Source organism: Sturnus vulgaris, chromosome 4 (genome assembly GCF_052056855.1).
Source record: "Sturnus vulgaris isolate bStuVul1 chromosome 4, bStuVul1.hap1, whole genome shotgun sequence".
Taxonomy (NCBI): domain Eukaryota; kingdom Metazoa; phylum Chordata; class Aves; order Passeriformes; family Sturnidae; genus Sturnus; species Sturnus vulgaris.
In genome coordinates, this window is record NC_142246.1 from 17,715,586 (window position 1) to 17,739,512 (window position 23,927).

At 41.3% G+C, this 23,927-nt stretch overlaps 1 protein-coding gene across 1 annotated transcript in view; it reads right to left on the reverse strand.

The window, feature by feature from the left end:
* Positions 1 to 18,395, reverse strand: part of PPARGC1A (PPARG coactivator 1 alpha) — a 361,945-nt gene extending 343,550 nt beyond the window's left edge. Inside the window, exon 1 of the mRNA XM_088163225.1 lies at positions 18,259 to 18,395. Within this exon, the coding sequence (XP_088019351.1) occupies positions 18,259 to 18,345 (87 nt within the window). The 5' untranslated portion in view covers positions 18,346 to 18,395. The remainder of the gene's footprint in view (positions 1 to 18,258) is intronic.
* Positions 18,396 to 23,927: the final 5,532 nt, after the last annotated feature.

The following is a 23,927-nucleotide window of genomic DNA, read 5'->3' on the forward strand; positions in this document are numbered from 1 at the left end:
GTTCTTCAAGTTCACAATAAAAACATCGGCCCACTTTCATATGCGCAGCAAATTTGCTGACAGAGAAACATGTCTGCTTTTTAAATAATGAAAATGTCTTCAACGTGTTCCTGTCACTGGAAATCACTTCTTGCAGGAACCATTGTCAAAATCTACCCACATGTGGACTGGATGTAGTAAGGCAGGGGTTATGGGGGGAAGAACATAAAAGCACTCATTAACCTCGAAAGAATAAATGGAAATATCATAAGTCTTTTAAACTGAAACACTATTATTTCTGTTAATACAAGATGTTCACTCAACAAACAAGACAGAACACTGAAAAATATGGAAGCATGAGATTTTTGGAATTAAAAATTAATTTTAATGCTAGCATCAGAAGAAAACTCTTGTCTGCCAGATTAAATCAGAAAACACTGCATATCTCCATACACTCGGGTCTGCCCAAAAAAAAAAAAAAATCAGTGTAGAAGTACAAAAATGGGTATGGAAAAAGTGGACACATGAAACAGCTGAAGCTGAAAATATCAGCATTCCACACTGATGATATAATAAACCAGCAGAAAAGGTAGAGCAAGGCTAAATTATGAAGGTGCAAATATGCATTTGCAAGCCAAAATTGGAGAATGAGTGGAAAAGGACCAGGTTTTATCTTGGTCCAACTACAAAGGGGGAGGGTTCCCCAGTTGTACACTGTATTTTGCAACACATCAAGTAGGTTTGTGCAGAAGAAAACAAGCAATATTGGGCAGAAAATATGACAGAATTAAAGCAAGTTAATTATTTGCCAAGGGCAGAGAACATATCAAGTTCTATGATTTAGTAAGTCTCATTATGTTACAGCCTGCCTTGATCCAGAAGCCAAGAAATTATGTGACTTGTCTTTTCTTATTTCAATTTCTAACATTCCTGATCACATAGAAAATTGAAAAAGCAAGCCCAGCAGTTCAAAATCCTGAAAACAGTATTAAAAAGTCCTCAAAAATCATTAGGGACATCATGATTTTAAACAAGCTGATTTTAGCCTGCTGATTTATTAAAAGCCAACCATGGTTTTATCTGCTTTCTGAATGAATCATGGCTATTTATGAAGACACTGAAAGCTGTTCTGAGCAAAGGAAAAAGAGCCAACAGCGAGGCAGACACAAAAGACTCAACCACCAATGAATCATTTGAAGGTATCCCCAATGCACATAATTATTATACCCATTAAGCAACATTCACTGCAATTAAGTATTGTTTGGCTTAAATCAGTTACCTGGAATGTCTTCTGATCAGGCCTGTTCCAATTAAGTGGCACTTACTTATTACCCTAATCATGCAGTATCAGTTCAAAGCAGCATAGTACAGCTTCACCTTGAAAGCAATCAGCCTAACATTTGGCAACCAAAAGCAAGAGCCCTTGAGTTTCCAAATGACAGAAAACTTATACATAAGTATAAAGCATCATTACATTGCCTTGTCTCATTGTCTTTTATTTCTAGAATTGTCCTCACATAATTCTTAAAGCTGCTACCAGTTGAAGAAGACCTGTTTAAAAATGAAGGAGAGATTAAACACATTCTAAATGCCACATATTGTGCTATTCCTGAAAAGGAAGTTGCTGGTGAGAATGAGAAATACAGAAACAGCAGGACAATGCTTAAAACTTTTGTTGAATCATGGACTCATTTAGGCTGGGAAAGACTATTAAGATCATCAAGTCTGACTACTAACCCAGCACTGCCAAGCCCACCAGTAAATCATGTCCTTAAACACCACATCTGCAGATCTTACAAATATTTCTGCAGATAGTAACTCAAGCACTTCCCCTGGAAGCCTGCTCCAATGGTTAATAATCCTACCATTTGAGTTTAATATATACAAATGGAAATTTCTGCACTCTCCCCTGTATATTACTCTTTTAAACATGTTTTGCCACTCTTTAACTCTGTTAGTTACTTTTATGATGTATATCTCTTCTGCTTCATAGAATTATGTAGTTTTTGCTCATCTGAAACCTGTGTGCTTCACAATACAAAAGCAGTCATCTCTCTTACATTAAGAACTTCATTAAGACACACATATGAAAGTTATTGTAGAAAATGCTGTAGATAGAATTTCTAATGCTTCACAGTAGAGTATTTAGGGTTACTACATAGACAAATACATCTAAATTAACATAAACTAGGCATTTCAATGTGTACATTTATTTTGGCTTTAAGCTATATTAACAATTGAAGAAAAAAAACTTGAAAACCGTAGACTGTCAACAATCCTTTTTCCTTCAGGTAATGTAAGTGCATGAGCCAGCAGTGCCCTTGTGGCCAGGAGGGCCAGTGGGACCCTGGGGTGCATCAAGAAGAGTGTGGCCAGCAGTTCGAGGGAGGTGACCTTCTCCCTCTCCCTGGCTCTACTGAGGCCACTCCCGGAGTGTTGTCCCCAGTTCTGGGCTTCTCCATTCAAGAAAGACAAGGAGCTACTGGAGAGAGTCCAGTGAAGGCCACAAAGATGAGGGGGGGTCTGGACCACCTCTCTTCTGAGAAGAGACTGCAAGAGCTGGGCCTGGAGAAGAGAAGACTGAGAGGGGATCCCATCAATACACACAAGTATTGATGATGGATGCCATGAGGATGGTGCCAGACTCTTTTCCATGATTCCCAGCACAAGGACATGGAGCAATGGCCATAAACTAAAACACAAGTTCCACCTCAACAAGAGGAAGACCTTCTTTACCTTGAGGGTGTCAGAGCACAGGAAAAGGCTGCCCAGAGAAGTCACAGAGTCTCCCTCTCTGGAGACATTCAAAACCCACCTGGATGAGTTCCTGTGTGACCTGCCCCAGGTAACCCTGCCTTGGCAGGGGGTTGGACTGGATGATCTCCAGAAGTCCACTCCACCCCTGCTGATGCTGTGATGCTGTTATGTGGGCAGCAGACAGGATGAAGGTACACTGACACACTCACCCACCAGTAGTAACTAACCACTAAAAGACTGAAGTGCAATCTACCTCTGTTGCCTTTATTATTTGAGCTAGTTAATTTTAAACTATCTCGAACATTCCTACACATCACTATATATTTTAGAACTTTACTAAAGTCTGAAAGGCACCTTATTTCTCACATCCATGCACCTTCAGAAAACAAGCCTTTGACAAATGCTACCCTAAGTCCTCTGGGCTCAGCTCTAAATACAGTCGTCACTGCCAAATCAAACCTCTTTGTGGTCACTGACAGTTTACAGGGAATTATTTCAGGCTGTTTTATCTCATGTAAGTTTAACACAGATATCAGGACAGGCCTGTTCCAGTGTTCAGTTTCAGCTTACAAAAATCTGCAAGCAAAATATACGTCAGAAAATCAGATTGGGAACAGAGCCCTGCACTTTGGAACTACATAAGAAACTGACCATGCCAGGTTTGTTTTCAAAAACTGATATAGCAGGTCTTCAAAGTCCTGCCTGTGATTTTCAAACATCACAAGCATACATTATTAAAAAGAGACATCAGTTACAGCAATCAATTTCTGTGACTACTGGCAATTCTCTGCATAATCCAGCCTAGCAAGGTTTCCATACAGTTTTCTCTGAAATGTGGTTGCAAGCTGTCTTTACACATTAAGTATCAGAGGCATGCATGTCAAGAGACTTAGATTCTTGTTGTTTAAGATTTGGTTGCTCAAAAAGCTCAAAAATTCAATAAATACTAAACAATTAGCTGCTGAAAGTCAGCCCTATTTAAGATGTCTGAAGCTGAGCTTCAAAAACCTCATCACTCAAAATCATTACTTCCTTGCAAAAAAAAAAAAAAGCAGCTCCCAGTGTTTTAATCTCAAATCTTTTACAGAAAAAGCTCTTCATTCTTATTTACTTAGTACCTCTCCCAGTTTAGTGCTTTTACAGCAAACAGGCTGAATTCAGTGAGTCTCTCGAGGCTGCAGCTGACCCAGGCTACCACCCCTACAGACCTCTAGCTGCTCATCATCACTTCTTGACGATCACCCAGCATGACAGCACATCTCTACTGCACTCTACTCGAGCTCTTTCTAAATGAAGGCAGCTTTACTTGCTGCTGTAAAGATTCGTAACAGAATTTTTTCAGTGTTCTATTAGTTGAGGTCATTTTGAAAGAATCAGGTTAGGGAGCAAATGAGTGAGCAGTTAAGCTTGACAATTTGGATGGAGAGCCTTCTGTCCCAACGTCACACTAACACAGAAAAGATGAACAACTGGCATGGTAACTTCCTTAGCACACCTGACTGCAGATTACACCACGCTGAAACCACTACAGGCAATCACTGATGCTAAAATACATGGATTTCACTCTTCCTTGCTTGCTTGCTCTTGAGCCTGTTTGGAAAAAATAAAGTACTAAGGTGCAGATCAATGAACAGAAAATGCAACATATGTACAGGGTGGTAGACTATACCCTGAATAGTTATGACTCAGTTAACATGTATTGAAGTACACAAGTTACTCAATGTCAACTCTCATTGTGAAACTGCAGCAAAAAATGAAATTGAACCTTGAACATAAAGAAGAGAAGCAGGTAAATGAATTCTTCTCTGTAGTACTGACAGCATTGTAGAGACCAATACTGAAATACCATCTCGTGCTTCTGGCATCTGATATTCCTGAAAGGAAATCATAAAATTGGAAGGAAAACCGAGAAGTTATGCAAATGTACTTGAAGTCTGCAAAAAATGTCCTCTGGTAAGGGTCTTAAAGAGGTCACTTTGATTGGCTTAATAAAAAAAAAGACACACTAGTGTCTTGAATAAAAGTACTTTTTGTAGGTAGAAACAAAAACATACTGAAGGGCTTCCCAATCTACCAGGACAAGTCATAAAGAGAACTTTTGCCAAGACAATTAATTCTGAACAACTCTAATGAAAACCAGAGCTTTCTAGAATGTAGAAAGCCTAATCTTTCTGCATTAGAATGTAGAATCTCTAATCTTTAAGAATGATTAACCAATACAGTAAGTAGCAAAAGCTTTACTGAATGCTTGATGCCTTCCTTCAGATAAATACTTATATTTTGTAAAATATTTTGGTCAAATCAAATTCAAATACTAAGCACAGTTTTCAATTCAATAGAGAGATAACTGAACAGTAAGTCATGGCTGAATCACCTGGTCAAATCCAGCTAAATCTGTAGCTTTATGAAATTGTATTATTCTCAATACCAAATCTCCTCCATTTCCTCTACACATGCAAATGTGAAACATGCAAATGTGAAACATGCAAATTACAAATATGATCAGTTCTCAAAACAATTCTTAAAAGGACATCTTTAATTTGCTGTATATTTTACTGCTGAGGACAAGACAAGTAAAGAATTTATCACCTTAGCTACCTTGGTTATATCATTTCAGTCAGACAGTGTTATCTCCTTGTCTCCCACACAAGAGTCATGCTGTTATCAAAGCCTTTCTCGCTAAACAATTATTTCCTTTTATGATTTCTTCTGGCTGGTCAAAGATAAGGGCTTACAGTGAGGTTGATTAGTGTTGCAAACAAATAGGAGTAATACTAGAGCAGATATAACTAAGCTGAAGTAATCAGCACTACTAATAACCTTTTGATTTCTAATCAAATACAGCTCTGACTTTTGCTGCCACTTTGCTTTACATCTTCTAAACTACAAAAGAATTAATATTTTATAAAATATTCTCAATATGCCAGTCCTTTTATTCTCTTGTTTGCTTTTTGTCTTATACTTAATAATCTTCACTAAGAAAAAATAAAAATAACAAATCTATTTAAAAAAAAGTTCTATATTTTATACAGCCTTTCCTGGTAACAAGATGTAATTATATATTGGAGTATGAAATTCTGATTTTTTTTAATCTAGTAACATTTCTGAAGACAGCAAAATCACATTTCTTGATACTTTCATTAAAAAAGAACCCAGCACAAAGACACAAAACCAACCAACAATCCTTGCTTGAGACACACAATTGTGGCAAAACCCAGTTCATACAGTTAATGTATGGCAAAATTACGTCCAAAAATAGGAACCTAACATGTTAGGCCTTAGAAATGTGCACTGCAGGTAGCACTGCCACATCCTTTCACAATCCTAGGCAGCTACTAATCCAATGATGCTCATTCTGTTCAAGTCATGGGCAATGTCCCTTACAGAAAACACCTAAAACCACTAGAAATACATCATCTCCTCATCCTCTGCAAACCCTAGCTAGGCACCACACTCTCCCAAACATGCAAAGCCTTTCACTGAGACTCTCTAAGGGGCATTACATCCAAAACACCAAGTAAGTCCTGTAGTTCAATCTACTCATGGGAGAAGCTCAGTTGTTTCAGGGACACATATGTTTGTGATCTCCACAAGTATAATTATTTTATAATGGTCTCTCCATGATCTTTCCAAATACTCTTTTTTCCCATGTGAAAAAAAAAAAGAAGCTAAATATATGTATAACAATCTCTTTTTTCCTGCTTGATTGCTATTTTACAGCTGCAATAGTCTTAGGAAAGTTGGATGCTGCTCAATGAGCTTATAGTTTATGCAGATATGAAGGTTTAGTGGTAATTCCAGAGACACTTCTGGACACTTGAGGTGTCATTGCTCCGCACATCCTGCAGCCCTAGCATGTGCACAGGGACAACACCCTTGCTTCACAGTGTTCTAATGAACAGATTTCCATTTCATATGACACTTATTTGCAACAAGAGTAACAGAAATAAATTTGCTTGTTTAATTTTTTACAGCAATTTTTGTAATTTATCAAATTTAATTTTAAATTAATTTTAACAGCAATTGCTGCTGTTTGGTTTTTCCATCTTTGTCATTTATTTTATGTAACAATCAAGAACAAGAATAAGAAAGTAATTACAAAACTAAAACTTCCTTCACATGAAAAGCTCCCTTTTTCACAAAACAGGGCTGTCTACCAGCAGACTTAAAAATAGACAGACATCAATATTAAAGTTAAATAACTATACTAAACACAAAAGGGAAAATGATATCTGAAGTGTGGCAAATATTTTCCAGTTTTCAGCTAAAGAATTCCTTTCAGAGATGAAAGTCAAAGATGAAGAAAACAAAAAATGTAATGAGATGTGTGTAAAATGTTGGCCCATACAGATTTGAAAAGACTGTGAGCTGCCTTACAAAATGGCAAGATAGCAATATTAATACACAATATCACCAAGATAAACCATTCATTTTTATTTTCTATTTTTGTTTCAATTTTATTAGTTTTCATAGTAAAGAGTAAGTATTTCTTCTTTTCATTTTTAACATTGTTTTAAAAGTTAATGTGCAATTGAAAGGTTCTTCTTGTCATGGATATGCCCAAAAGTTTCTTTATAATGCTGTTTGTTTGGATCTGTCCAAGTTCATGTTCATAAAAAATCTCAATTTATTTTCTAAAGGTATCCTCTAATCTCATAGTAAATAAAAAGAAAACTAAAGTATTAATTTAAATAATTATTAAAAAAAAATTCATAAACTGCCCCTAATTAACTTTACTTCCCAAAAAAGCCACACATCTGTTTTCACAGCTGGACATGATTCAACCACTGGTAACCAGAAAAAAGCCCCAGTGTGTTAAAACATTCTAGCCAAAAGCTGATACTCCAGCAAAGATGGCAACTATGCCAGCACAATCTGAGCAGCTGTTAGGACAACCTTTATTTATACTGAAAGGGCATGAGACATCCTGATGCTATTACTATTAAACCAACAAATCTTATTGGAAAGAAAACACTGGTTGAAAATGGACACCACTGGTTGAAAATGGACAATGTAAAAGCACAACATGCATTTTACCAATCAAGTAGATTATAATTATGTGAGAACAGTGATGTATAATAATCCACTCTCTACCCACTTTTCTACAACAGATTCTGCAGGGCTCAGCTTCTGGAAAAAAAATTCTTTGTAAATTATTTTTAATACAGCTGTTATTATGAGCGTCAGAAAAAATCAATTAACAATGCTGCCCTAACTCTTTAGGAAAAAAAAGGACTTAGATAAATAGAAAAAGATTATGCTATTTCTTTTACAGCATTATTCTTATGCTGTAAGTGACATCAAAGAGCCACAACCCCCTCCTTTTTTGCCCCCCCTCTTTTGGCTTTGACATCACACAGAGAGAAAAGTATTCCTTTCACTGTCTCTTGTATAGCTGGAGCATCCAAGCTCTGCATATTATTATCACTTTCTATCCTTGAATATGAATTATTTTAATCCTCCAGCAATTAGCAGTCTTTTGGACAAAAATAGAAAAAGGCTGGGAGTGCAACCTTACTTTTGTTTTGCTAATTCATTTGGTCAATAGTTCATTTTCTCATTGTTTCACGGGGCTTAAATATTTAAGTGTGTGCATGTCCTACTTACAATCTTTTCTTTCCATTACATGTTTACAGCCATCTTTTTTTTCCTCTTCTTTAAACCTGGAGTTTGCCACTCTCAAGTACCTTTCATGGAAGGCTTTTTGTCATAATTTTGCATTTTAGAGTACCACCTATGCATTTAATCACACAGCTTTTTGGTTGGGAGAAGAGTAATCATCTTTTATTTGTAAAACCATTCTAAAAACAAAGAGACTGAACTGCCATGGAAGAATTGGCAGGTTTCCTTTACCATGACCAGGTCTCCTTGATCTCATCACTGCTTTCTTGCTCCCACCACAATTACCATCAATACTTATAATATATTCAAAGCATGGCAAGCTCTTGACAAGCAAGATGGAAACAAAGTTCTCTGCCCTCATATACAGCTGTTTAAGGCCCCAATCCAATACACCACACATTCATTTTAAGTGTAAGCAGCTCCCTTGACTTCCAAGTGTTCACTGTTGAGCAATTAAGTGGTCTGCTGGAGCAAGGCCTGAGCAAACTGTGAGACAGGGAGGTAGCAGGCAGATATGAGAAGAAGCATAATGAATGACAGGTCAAAGTTTAGCAGATATATCAATTCATAATGTGCTGTTTGACTCAAAAAATATAATTTAAAAAAAAAAGAAACAGAAAAAGAAAAGAAACGGTTGAAGTAAATTATCTTGTTGGAGTGAGTTTGTGAGTTTTACAATCCAAATAAACCTCTGACATTGTGAAATGCTCAGTGCAGGGAGCCTGTGACAACTGTGGATATGTTTTATGAATGCACACATTCCTAAAATAAAGTTCCATCAGCCCTTCAGGAATCATTATACCAGACACACATTCTAAGCCCCAAAAAAGTTCACTGCAAACATGCAGTATCATAACATTGACCTGCTCTAGCCCAAGTCAGTTTGCTCTGAAAGACAAAAATAAGGGCCAAACAAATAAACAGATTTATAGTCAAAATGAGAAGGTAAATGAATTTTTACAACCAACAGCTGCCTCAGAAATAAAATTAGGAAAAAGCTCCATCTTAAACAATCAGCTCCATGGCCTCAAAAGAAGGCTAAAAGGCTGAATACAGGACCTTGAATTGCAAGCTATGCTATCCCCATTCTGTCGGGTTTTTTCTCCCTTAATTACTTCAATGTTTGGTAGAGTGAAGTAAATTAAAAAATATATCATTAGTCTTTTTTTAATTACTAGAAGAATAAAAAGCTATTGTTCATCTGGTCTACAGACTGATCCAAGTATGGCAGCAGACACCAACCTAAGGAAACAAGCAACAGATGAATAGAGTGAAATGCAGCAGAGTGATGAATGGGGTTTTAGTCAGTTTGTTCCACAGTTTTCCAAGTGCAAAATAAGATTATTCATTTTTAATAATTAGACAACAATGGCTTTCAAGACACCAGGCAGATGAAAGCCTACATGATCTTCCTCAATGAGCTCATGACTTCAATGAGTCCAAGGGGAAAGTAAAAAGTGAGACAGCAAAAAGTGCTTGTTCAGGGAACCAACCCAGCAAGCATCAAATCCAGCATCAGTAATAAACAAAAAGAGTTGGTATTAAAGGTAAACAGGGAAAAAATAAATTATGCAGAGGCTTTAAAAGAGATATCAAAAGTACTAAATGAGACAAAGTTTGGACTTCAGTCTGTATTTTTAAGTAAGGGCAAGAGAGTAGATGGGGAAATCTAGACACTGTGTACAATCAGGGCTTACATTGTATACAGAATGGACAGATACATTGGGGTTACTGGAGATGACTGTGAGAAAAAGGATGGTTAATTCACAGTGGCAGGAAATGGTGTAGGTGGTGACTTTAAGGTCAGAGCTTTGGGGGACCAGAAAAAAACAGATATGCAAGCCAGTATGTAGAAAATCATCAGAATTTAGAAACAGCCTGTTTGAAAGAAAGGATTGAAAATGACACTTGGATTACGTCCTTTAGAGATATGAAGAAAGTCTCTGCAATGGGAAGAAACTGAGTGTGATTCTGAACTGTTTCTCACACTGATTTTGTCTGTGCATTGGTATTTTTCCAAGCATGAATAACTCTGTATAATACAGAAACAGATTGCAGCAACTGACAGTAAAAAACTTTCTTTGTGAAATTCAAACTAGGAAACTCATTAAAGTACAAGATATTACCTCCCCCTACAGTAGAGACTGACAGCATTCACTCATTCTAGCAACTGTAATAATGTCTTTTCTTCTTTATCCTTCTAATAACCAGAACATAGATCATGAGGTCAGAAGTGGCAGAAAAATTTACATCACCTTCAGTAGGCTTTGCATACATCCTACAACACTTACTCTTAATTCTTCTCTCCTCCACAATTTTAATCTTAATCTACTCATTCCAGAGTATTGTGAAGCTCTCTAATCAAGAGTAGCACCAGCATGATTTGTGGCTAAGTGCTACCCTTCTGGAACATTTGTACAGGTGAATATATCTGTAAAAGTATGAGAAAAGCTTCACACAAGGATGACAGAGGGAATCTACAGTTTAAAAAATCCATATATTTTCCAGAATGTGTTTTGTGGGGGGGATGATCAAATATTCTATATGCAATTAGTAAATTGTCAATAGAATTCAATAAATGTTGTTTAAAAAAAACCCTAATTATTTGTTACAATAACCACCAACTATTGCCATTTTGTTTGTGAAGGTTTGTAAACTACTTCCATTTGAGAAGTAATTGATTCAATTTTTATCATTTGCTCAAGTTTATGTGGTTGTTCACATCCAAAGAGATGATAACATCTATTTGCAGCAAATTATACATTAAATTCCTCATTCAAAAGCTGTAATGGAAAACAAAATGCTAATTTGTGCTGTAAACGGAAGTACAGAATCATAATCACTCATTGTTAACATTAGGAACTAAATTGCTCTTGCAAATAATAAAATGGGTTAAAAATGTGGAGAGCTTTTACAAGCCAAAGTACCAGTGCCTCTTACTCACTCATGTGTTATATTACAAGTGATGAAACGAACCTTTCCTCTTCATGCCAGCACAAACTACCCGTTTTTGAGGGAAAGAATTGCACCCTTATGATTGCAACATAAGGGTGCATGTCAGGTGATTGGTTCTATCCACAAGTCTCCAACCAGCTTCCCAAATACAGGCTGCCATGCACTCTGCTAGACGAACTCAGCTGGATACAAGGGCTGTCTGCACAAGCAAGAACTGCAGAACTGTAAAACTGGAAGAGTCAGACAGTTGGTGCCGAGGATGCAGTGCCCACACCTCAAGCTCTGCACCACACACTTCAGGGTATGGCTTGATTATTTACCTTCACTCTAGGTCTGATCTCATCTCATTAGCTGAATCTAAATTTGTAGCTCGAATGTGCTAGGGGTACTCCTGGAACACATCTCACAGTCCAGCTTGATCCAGAAGGAATTCTGACCATTTGCAATGAGACCAGCCTACAACAGTAACCAAAGCCCAGCAGCGTTGGGATGAACGCAGCACACTCCTGCCTTCAGGAAAAGTGCTGCTGTAGACACACCTCTCATCATTTTGGGTCACAGTGAGTTCACGTGGAACAGAAAATACCCAATTTCTCCTTCCAAAATTAGCACTAGTGTCACAAGTGCTATAACCAGTGCAAGGGTCACTCTGCTGTTAATCTCTCTTCACTTTAATTTTACTTTTAGAGAGGAGACAGTAACATACAGCTATGTAGCAGAAGGAGAATCTTAACTACCACTTGTAGAGAACACAGAGTCTAAGACAAAAATACTGTAGAGTTATTTGGCTTCTGTCCATTTAGCAATTCTACAGTCCTATAAGTTCTAAATGTACAAGGGAGTTTTGCTCACACAGCAAACAGACACATCACAGGAAATTAAAAAACCACCGACACATTAGGACTGTGCACCTGCTCTTCCACATTTCATTAAGCCTCTACACCTAAATGTACGTCAGGTTTTCTCCTATGTGCATCCGTTGTGCTGGTATCCCTCAGTGATACCTTCTGGTCATGGCGAGACAAACTGGATCACAAGCATCCACACTGCCTCAGGAAAAAAAACATTCAAAAACCTATTAACTTTTGGTAAGTCAGATCAGATCATTCGGATCTAAATTTTAAGTGCCAGATAATATGTTAAAAAAACATGTATATATTTGTAAATAAGTTGCCATTTGTTATCAAGACTTTCCTAGCTTACATTGTATAGCTCAAATCCATGTAAAATAGCTGATTTGTCAGCCTTTTTTGGTTATTAGTATTAAAAAAATATAATTATGTTATCAAAAAATGAAAATTGCTTTTTAGTTGACCAAAAGAAAGTTCCACTGCTTGATGTAGTAAATCATTTTACTGCTGCCCTTTTATATTTAATACCCTTCTGCAGTACACATTTATCTCTACACTAGCAAAGTGTACTCATTGATTTCCTATGGTCTCTCTGGAAGAAGGTTCTGCTTCCCTGATGATGAGTACAAAGGGTGGATGACCCCATTCTCATTCCAATGCAAACCCTGCACTTTTACATTTCTGCTTAGACCACATGAACATTTGACCAGCTAAGAACTCCCTGCCCTCTTCCTTCAGAACACATTGCTAGAACTACTGACATTCTCTCCTGAACAAAACTCTATTTTTGAAAAATCCCATCTTATGTATAAAGCACTGAACTGCATTAGTTCATCGCAGCCATAACTGTAACTCACAATCTGCACATGAGTTTTTCCTCTAAAATAAGATACAACAATAATATCTTGCCCATTTTCTGCATGTTCTTTAAACTTGTGTTATTGTACTCTACTGTGTAGCTACTTAGTTGCTCTTCTCTGGGGCATGAGAAAATGGTTCATTCCCAGTTTAAACCGTGCTTTTTTTGTTAGATCAACCTGCCCTTAGAATATACTTTTCAAACCTACTGTGTTGAATGAGCAATTTAGGCATTAATCTCTGGAAGACAGAGAATCATGTTTAACAACATTTTTAATAAATTCCATTACCTGTTTGTAATAAACTACATCTTTCTCATTATCCTATCATTTTTCTTTTGCTGGGATGTCAAGAAAATAGGTGTCTTCAGTTTCACTTTCATTTTTACTGCTATTTTTTCAGCTTTGTGCACGGACACCCCTTGGAGTCATGAAAACTTCAAATCCAGGATTCACTCTTTTTTAAAATTATGACGTATTTTCTGTTAATACTAAACCAGGATTGCAATTTTTTTCTTATCTAATTTAGTTTTGAGAGCCTTCTTTTAATTTGCACAGATGTTACAAGTTCTGTTAAAATGTAACTGCAGTTGAATGATGGTATTATTCCATTGGTTTCCACCACCAACTAGTGTGCAACTATTGACTGAGTCTTTTTCCATTTAAGAAAAATATCTTCAAAAACCATGAAGTGCACTGTCCAATCTTGTACAGATTGGTATCTCCCATTCAACACTCTCATACACGGACATACAGTACATGCTATGCATGTGCAGGGCATTAACACAAATTATTCTGTTTCCAAACCTGCGTAGATTTCGTGTTCTACTACTCAAATAACATTAAAGAAGAAAAAAAAATCCAGATAATATGGAAACAAAACTAAGTCAAAAGTCTATTTTGGTCCATTGTCCCTGGGAAGTGGCCACTGGTCATATGCTAGGTAAAATGAGGATGCATAAAAGCAATATACTACACTCAGTCCAGCTCCCCAAAAGCACCAGCAGAAAGCTACACTAGGACACTTCTGTCCCTGCTCATGTAAAGACAAAGAGGCAACCCATAAGGCTGGCTCTCAGCTTCATCTTTCACTCACTTACTAATACCCACAGAATACATTTTGTCCAAATATGTTGCAAAATGTACTGCTATGTTTAAAAACACAGGACAAAGAAAATGGTTCCAATTACTAAGTCCACAGCTGAGAGTTGCAGGGAAAAATCTCTGAAATAATGGCATCAATCAGGCAGCATACTCCTCCTTTTACTTCTATACTGCAAGGATTTTCAGGTCAAATTAAAATAAGTATCTAGATTTATGCATTAGTCATAGAATTTCATTCACTAACTACATTTTAAACTATTTTCAAGCACTTCCCAACCACACAGATTAGTAACACAACAACGTATCCAATTCTGAACTGGAGAATGAAAAATAATTAATACAAATAATTCTGCCAGTTCAGCATAGACAGGTTGTGCCGAAAAACATTTTTGCTCTTGCAAGGCTGAATACCTCTTTGTAGTATTTAGAAATAGCTGTTCTTTACTCATGACTACTAACTAAGAAACAGATGTAAAGAGAATTTCTAGAAGACACTATCAGGAAGGTTCCGGCAAAAATAAAGAACCAGAAGTAGAGTGACAGTATAAAAATTAAGAATACAGAATGAATCAACAGGAAATCTGATGGATATTCCTTCATCTCAGTTTTATATACATTGGCAAGACAACACATGTAAGATTATGCAACCACAGTTCAAACTTCTCAGGATTTAAGTCTACAAGTTTGACTACGCTGGAATTTAGCATAATGGTAATTCCCTGTACCACAATAACCATAAAAGAAGACAGCAAGCTTCAGGAGAACACTCAATCTCTTTGAAGTTATCCTTAGTAATGTGAAGTCTTATTTGTAACTAATATGGAGCCTTATATTCTGGAAGACTATCAAAGAAATTAATTCAAACCAGACTTCATAAAGTTTCTAGACAGGATTTCTCCAATACAAGCTTTTTTGTGATGCACTTTGAAATTTAATATGCAATGGGAAAGCTCCTTCCAAGAATATTACCAACAAATCACACATGCAAGCTTGTGCTTAAAAACGAAGTGCAATAATGCACCAAAAATATAAAGGTTGAAACACATCTATCAAAGTCCCTGAATTACGAAGCAAACATTGTATCTCTCCTTTCAGAGCTGCCAGATAGTATATTATGTTTCTAGAAGTCACTGTTCTCTTTAACCTGACTGGTTCCATTGTTGAGTAGTATTTTGATTACTTATACTTCATTAAAGCCTTGAGATGCCAGGAAAAGATTATTTTAGCAAGCTATGGCTGAGCCGCTATTGATATTATACAAGGGATCCTTTTACCTCGTATAAGATGTTGAGAGTGCATCATATTGATTTGGAATAAAAAACTATTTTTCCAGTAGTCAACCCATCTTCTCATCTCAGCACTTTATTTTTTAAAGTTTTTCTGTTTGCTGTTTTGTTTTAAACAAAACAAAATCTACTTCGGCTATGTTGCTAAATTTAGCAAGAAGAAAAGGTTTGCAAGCTTTTTTTTTTAAAAACACAATTCAGGTAAAAACAAACAAACACGAATATGGCTGACAGTCAAGTCTGAGCCAAGCCTGCCTTTTCAAGTGCTAAAACTTGTAAGAAAAATCTATTTGCAGCAAAATCCCATATTCATTTTGATTTCATATTCAGACTAACATCTACCGCTAATCCTCAGCTGATGAATTTGACTGATATAAATGGTAACGTAATACGCAAAAGATGAAAATAGAAAGGAGCCTTCAGCACTAGAAAGAATATGTGCCTTAAAAATTCTTCTCATCTTCACCCTAAAAGCTCTTGCAAGCTCATCTGTTCGTCCCTTGTAATGCTATGTAATGATTACACCTTCTCCTTCGAAACACCTTTCCTAATCATGCATATTTAATTCAACTTTGTGTATATATCCTACAGTTTATATAGTCCTGCTATAAATAGACCTTCTGCATTCTGAATTATCTCCCGCGTTTTCCCTTAGATACAGTTCAACACCGGTATTTAGAGCAGATCAACTCTGGATTTGCCAGCAATTCTTCCTGCTTCCATTGTGATACGGCTTGCTCTCCTGAAAGGGGATGTAAGGGAACCTATCATTTCACAATGACATTCTTTCACCGAACTGTTTCGCTACAGAATGAAACTAACTTTAGATAAAGGAGCTGGTTTAAACCTGATTTTATTGTCTGCGTTCCTAAGCATTTTCCCCCTCTGATGGTTTCAAAGGAGTCTTCCCCGTGACTGCCTGCCTTTTATACCAGACATGAGCCCTTCTTAAATCCCAGTGACTTGCACGGGCTCGCATTTAGCAGGACGATAACGCACGTTCTGTGTTCATATAGGCACACGGGCACCGGTGTGTGCCCTCGGTACGTGCAGAGGAACACACACCCGAGCGGGCTGGCGAGCACCGGCCACCACGAGCCACCGCGAGCGGCGAGCTCGGCGCCAACTCCGCCGAGCCGGCCCCGGGCACGCCGAGCGCCGGGGCCCGGAGTCCGGGCAGCCCCGCCGCGCTCCCGAGCGGCGACTCCGGCCGCGCCCTCCCGGCCCCATCAGGGACCGGCCGAGCGCCGCTGTCCCCGCCGCTACCAGAGCGGCTCGGGATGGCTTCCCCGAGCCACAGGGGCTCCGGCGCGCCCGGGAGACGGCGTTTCGGCGCTGGCTCCACGCTTGATGCGTGTCTGGTCCCCACACGAACCCCCTTCTCCCTGGCGCTCGCCAGCTGACTTGTTCCCCGCCGGGAAGGCTCTCCCGGCCGGGGCGGCACACCGGCAGGCAGCTGTACCCGGCACGGGGCGGGCGCCTGCCGCGATGGGCCCGGCGGGCTTCGCTCGCAGCCGGGACACAGAGATTCCTATTTATTTATTTATTTATTTATTTATTCGGCTGCCTCGGACGAGCAGGCTGTCAGGGCTTCGGAGCCCCACCGCGCCCCGGCTCGCCGGCTCCTCGCCGCTCGGCGTTTGCAACTCCTGGAGCAGGGAAGTGCGCGCGGCTTCTCCCTGCCTCGCCGTGAGGTGCAACCTCAGACTGCTAACTGCTAGTTTGGGGGTTTCAGTCTCCGGGAAATTGGGGTCGTAGGGCTGGCTGCGCGTTTTCCCCTGAGCTCAGCGGGCTGTGTCCCCGCAGGGAGGAAGCGGGGAGGTGACACCCTTGGTCCCCCCGGCTCTCCTGCCCCGCCGCGGGCACCATCGCCCGCACAGCCCGGGGCGCCTCTCGTCCGCTCGGCGCTCCGCTCCCATCCGCTGCCCAACTTTTCCTGTCACGCCAGCGCCAGAAAACCCCTTCCCCACGCACGCATGCACACACACACCGGTGTAGTTTATAAATGACAGTTGCCTGTAGACTTTCACCAGACAAGCAGCGGGGGCAGCAGACTACAACAGTTATTTAATTAAAGGCGCTTCGGAGGCTCCCAGAATAGCTCTCTACCTCTGAGGCGCGATTTCTGGTTTCCCCCCGCTCTCCCCCACCGCCTCGCCAGCCGCCCCCCGCTGCCCGAGCCCCGGCGCGGGCGGGAGGGACGGACCCGGCCGGCGTTACCCGGCTGCGCGCTCCGCATTGCACAGTCATCAAAGTTAAGTGCGTGGAGGGGGGATCGGGGGTGAATCACGGGGAGAGACGGATGAGCCGAACTATTTCCACCTGGGAAGGATCCGAAATTACGGATCTGAACGCGTATGCAGCCATTTCTGAAGAGGGAGGAGGAGGAGGCGGGAGGGGGGTCCCTCTCACACGCAGCCTGTCACTCGCACCCTGCTCCCCCCTCCCGGCAAACTCGCCCGGCTGCCTCGGCGCGCTCCCTCAGTGCAGCCGAGGGCAGGCTCGGGGCACTCCGATCGAGTTGCCCGGCTGAGCCCCGAGTTGCTCCAGGGCAACAACATAGCCCTCCGCGAGCTATGGCTCTCGTTCCTTAGTCCTCCTCACGCTCCTCTTCCTCACGGGAGGGGCGGGGGCGGAGGGAAGGGGGCTGAAAGGCACACGGGAAGAGGCTTCTTTCTCTCATTTCTTTCTTCGGCTGATTTCACCTCCCCACCCGCAACACACACACGCGCTGAACAGAAACACTTCCAGACCCTTCGTGCACACCCTGGCACCACCGGCGTTTTTTCCCCCGAGGAGCCGGGCGGGCGCAGCGTCGGCGAGCGCGCAGCACCGGCCACCTCTTACCTGGTTGTAGGAGGTCTCCCAGGAGGAGGTGTAGTTGTAAAAGAAGGAGGAGAAGCAAGCGTCTTCCGACAGCCCGCAGCCAGCCATCCTCCGGGCGCAAAACCTCTTCGGGAAGGCACGAGCAGCCCTCGCAAACTCTTGCCTCTTGCGCGGTCGCTGCCGCCGCCGGCGCTGCCCCCGCGGAGCGGTGCCGACAGCTTCGCGCTGGCGGCGGCCGGCGCGGTGCGTGCGGGGGAGCGGGGCTGGCTGGCTGGATGGCCGGCTGGCCGGCTGGAGGGATGGAGGCGCGGGTACCGCGTGTGTCGGAGTGTGTGAGCGCGGCCGTTCGCGGCGGCACCGAGGGGCCGGGGCCGGTCACGTGCGCGCGCTCACTCCGCCGCCACCGCCGCCGCCGGGGACGGGCCGCGCTACAGACCCCGGCACTGGATCACCAGCGCCGGGCGCCCTCGCCATCCCCACCCGCCCGCTCGGCAGCGCAGCCCCTGCGCACGGGAACGAGGGGGCGCCTGCGGAACCTGCGGCCGCACCGCGGCGGGGAAGGAGCGGGCAAGTGGCGACGCGCGTCCTCCCCCGCCGCGCCGGGGCAGCGCCGCCGCGGGCGAGCCCGCCCTCCCGGCCTCGGCCCGGCCTCCCCGCCCCGCCCCGCGCCCGGCCCCGCCGTGCCGTGCCGTGCCGTGCCGTGCCGTGCCGTGCCGTGCCGTGCCGTGCCGCGCCGCGCAGCCCCGCGCAGCCAAAGTTGTCGCTCGGTTCGCTGCCGTGTGGGCACCGGCTCGACCCCGGCGCCGCAGCCCGAGAAGAAGACGGGAAACTTCTCAAGAGCCATCCTGACAGGTGCGATTTCCGCTGATTCCTCCTTTGGGGGGTGTTTGCCTCAGCACCCGTTTGTAAGGAGAGGGAGAAAAGCGGATTTTTTTTTTCTTTTTTTTAGCGTATGGGTGATGACAGGAGCGGCCCCGGGGCCGCGCCCGCCCGCTCCCGCCGCAGCCCCGCACAGGCGCCACGGGACACAGGGAACTCTCACGCCCTGAGGAAGGGTAATACTGACGGCCCGTAAGCCAAATTGTTCATCGGACACGGCGAGGTCATGCAAAATACCATGATCTTAAAGCATTTCCCAGGAAATTTGCGGAAATAGACTGGATTACGTTGACTCCTCTCCATCAGTATGCGTTACCCTGCTTGCAAACGCAGTACCTCGAGCGCGATCCTCTGACAAGGGGAACACTGTCCTCCTCAGCTAACACTGATATCACAGAAGTTAGCTAATTGTAAATGTAAAGTATATAATGTAGATGGGTTTGGGGGTTTTTTTCAGAATAACTGCTTTGTTTAATATAAAATTAGATGGTTTTAACTTTTACAAAATACTGTGTTTGCTTCCAAAGTTTAGCTGGGAGGGAGGGTAGTTTGTTGAGCACCACCCAGTACTCATAACAGCCCACAGCCATCAGTAGAAAATACTAGGCACAGTTTTGTGGCACAACGGATCAGAAGCCCACTGAAAGTCCTCACTTCCCCTCCTCATTTGACATTCCAAGGAAGAAAACACCATTTAGTAATATCCATGGAATCTTCTGGCCATTCCATTTGTTAAGAAAACAACTGTGGCATGAGTATGAAAAGTATGGAATCCTGTGAAACACACTCGAGCATAGTAGAAACTCAGCTTTTTGACGTGAGTTGACTTTGTCCAAAAGAAGGCTACCCAAGAATTCATAACCCAGAGGAAAATTCGTGACAGGCGTCTCTGTTCCAAATGAGGTCAAAGAGTCTTTCATCCTGCCCTAAACCAGGTAAAAATACAGCATGAAGATTCCCAGTAACAAAATGTGGAAAGCAGATCAGAAACAAGGTGTTCAGTATGTTCACAATTATGTTTCTCAGATTGCTCCAGTATTTGCTTTCAGAGACTTCATCCTATTTAGGCTGCTCATCAGTCACCCATAAAACACATGTGTCTTAAGAATTTATTTCAGTTTTTCAAACAGCAACAATTAAGGCATAAAATCCCTTGCCACTTCACCATCATTCTTGAATTTCCCTTTGTCTCAGGGGTCAGTGTTCAAAGCATCTCACTTCTAAAATTTTAGGCAACTTCACATTGCATGTTTCATCTTCATATTAAGTCTTAGTGCATTTTATTCTCACTGTATACTTCAGCATAGCCTGACCTCTGAGCTATTTATTCTATTTGGCAAATGTTGCACTCTCCCCCCCACCAATATCTGATGTATTTATACCCTTCAGTAGGTAGCATTTAACCCTACTTCCCTCTCCTCTAGTGATAGATATACTGCCTCTGCCATGCCAAGTTCTTTAAAACTCTTAAAACAGATTATGGGTTGTTAACTGTTTGGGATTTTTTCTTCTTCCTTCAAACATTGTTCATCACCCTGCTGTTAACCATTTGGTCTAGCTCAAAATCTCTTCATTTGAATTTCAGAGTTCCTCTGGGGGACCATCACTGGTAGGAGGTTAAGATTAATTGCACAGTGATGTCTTACCAGTGCAGATCCCATTGTAGTCTTTGCTGGTAGCTGTGAACTACCATGAACCTATTCAAGGCCTCCACAGAATGCACTTCTGCTGGCAGCAGAACAAGATCTGAAAACTTACGGCCTTATGTATTGCTCCTCCAGACCATTTGTAATGTTTTCAGTCAACCAGCCATTACTGAAATGGCTAATAATCTCTTTGTCTATTGTGTGAGTTAGCTCATTAACATTATTTTCACCATGATGGTGGTGGTGAAGTAAAAAAACTGTATGCTGCTTCTGTTATTTGAAGTGTGTAACCAAACATAATAAAATCCACAAATAGCTCTTGTCTAATATCCCATCCCAGTGCATTAACAGCTTCACAGAAAAGATGCTAAAAGTGCATTCAGTTCCGTAGACAGGAGGAAGTAAAGTGGAGATAAATACACTCTTGTAAAGAACTTGGAAAAATGGATTGGTGAGGGGTGGAGGAAACAGCAAAAGCCATTAAATGTTTGAATAACAAAAGTAATCTCAGGATAACTATTAATATTCCATTGGTGCTGGAAAAAAAAGGCCTGGTGCAGATAAAACTGAGAAAAATCACTCAAATATCTTCAGAGATGCGTAATACTGAGCCATTACAATGTGCCAGGGTGCTTGATAAAGACTGTCAAAGCAGCTAGAAAAGCATCTTATTAAATACAATCTAGAATATAATTTGCTTTGCTCTTTGCTTCCATGTTTTCACCTTAAAGATTTTCAAAGTCTAATAAGATAGAAACTTTTCTTGGAGGAGTAGGAGAGGGGTGGAATTTATTCCCAGAACAGACAGGTTTTGCAGGTAAAAAAGTGAATCAGGATGGAACTTTTAAATTAGACTGGTTTTGCCTTCTCACAGACAGCAAGAGGCTGATGCACTGTGTTTTGTTTGGCTGGTATGCAGGTTATTTTCTTTGCAGTAGCTGGTGTGGGCTTGTATTTTGGATTTGTGCTGAAAACTGTAGATAACACAGGGATGTTTTTGTTATTGCTGAGCAGGGCTGACACAGCATCAGGGTTTCTCTTCTGGTCCTCATCCTGCCCCACCAGTGAGGAGGCTGGGGGTGCACAGGAGGTTGGGAGGGGACATGGCCAGCACAGCTGACCCCAGGGATATTCCATACCCTGTGGCACCATGCTCAGCTGGGGAAGAAAAAAGGGGAGACTGTGAGTGATGGTATTTGTTTTCCCAAGCCACCCTTCCAGGTGACGCAGCTCTGCTCTCCTGGGGATGGCTGGACACTTGCCTGCACATGGGAAGGGGTGAATTAAATTTTTGTTTTGCTTTCTCTGTACACATGGCTTTTGCTTTATCTGTTAAACTGTCTTTATCTCAGCACATGAGTTTTCTCATTTTTATGATTCTCTCCCCCATCCCACTGGAGGTGGGGAGGGAGCAAGTGGCCGTGTGGGCCTTTGTTGCTGGCTGGGGTTAGATCATGAAATGCACCAAGACAAGACTGAGCCCAAGGACTGTTGTCTGAGACTAAATAGATCTGGTATCACCAAGTGCCAGGTTTTGTCAGAGACTTCTCAAAGAGGAAACTAGTATCTCGTTGTTACAGGCTAAAGCCAGAGCATCTTCCTTTTCTTTATGCAGTGATCTCTCTGGAAATCTTTTGAAGAGCAATGAAGGCTTCTAGAGGTCTTTGGCTGGAGAAGCACATGGAGAATTTGAGATAGAAAAGTCATTCCTGTGCAACTTCTGTGTAAGAAGACAGATTATCAGAACAATCCCAAGGAATCAGGGGTCAACTCAGCTGTAGCCACTAAACTAAGATTGTGTAACAGGTGATACTCCATGGCTGTACATTTTGTTTAGGTAGCTTGGTGTCCGTCCAGTAGTCAGTGTAGCATCTAAACCGAATGCTGTGTTCCCTGTGTTTTTAAAGCTTGTGATCATAAACACCTCAACATGTTTTTGAGTATTATTCTTTTATTCACTGTTGTTACTTGTGTTATTAGATGTGCAACTTCACCTGATTTCATTAGTTGAAAATCTCTTCTCAGAAGGGAGGTCTGTAATATTAGATATTCTAAAATAAAGTTAGAAGCTGTCCATCTATCTTATTTGCAGGTAAAAGAAAAAAGGAAAAAAGGGAAAAAAGAAAATACTTTCTTCTTAGCCTATTCATAAGTGCATAAAAAGTCAATTAAGACAGTCCATAAAAATTGAAGAGGAAAGGCTTTACAAGTCCACGGATAGGTTTTCTATTAGGCTAATACCTTAAAGCTTACTTAGCACTTTCCAACAAATCATTTTATTTGGCTTTATGAACACCTCTGGAGCTAGGTATTACATCTTTTTAATATTTGAGATCAACAGTGTAAGTACTAGAACCTTGGAAAAGTCAAGCAACATTGTTAGACAATGTTTATAAAAGCAATTAGCCCCAGAGGAGTAAAAGCCTACTTAAAGCAGAAATAAGTGGAGATTTCAGAGTGTTTAGGCATCTATTTAACTTGAAAGATAACTCGTGTCTGTAAGATAAAAATGTAAGATTAGACATAATTGAGAATCAAACTATAAGTGGATGAGAACACAGCAACCGTGGTCATCTCTAAAACATCTTTTCAGTGTTCTTTTTTTTCCACTGGCTTCTCACTGTATTCTAGATAAAATACAAATACCTTTTTTCACCTTAACATGGCCAGTTCCAAGCTGCCAGAGAGACCTGGAGTTCCCAGAACAACTTCTGCACATTGGCTTCAGCAGCCTCAACCACAAGAGCTATAGGTGCAGGTTTTCCAGTATTAGGATAACAGCTCAAGATTATCCAACACAGCTTTTTTAATACCATTAAAAAAATACTAGTGGTTACTGTGCAAACAGGTTATACTCTTACTTCAGGAAGTCCAGTTACACCAAAGAAGTAACTGGCACTGGCTTTGGTACTCCTGGTCTCCAATCCTAGAGCTGAGTTCAGACCATAACTTTTGAAGAAGAAAATCAAGGCCTGGAATGCAACTCATTTTTCTAAGTTTGCTAGATGGTGAAGATTGCATAAGCTGTTGTGCTTCATCCAAAAGCTAAAAAAAATAATTGAAGCTAGATGACTGCTAGGATAGCAGCTCCAAGGGAAAAAAAAGGACAGTAAAAACTACTTTTTTTTCAGTGCTGCTACATAAGACCATCAGAAATAAGTAACA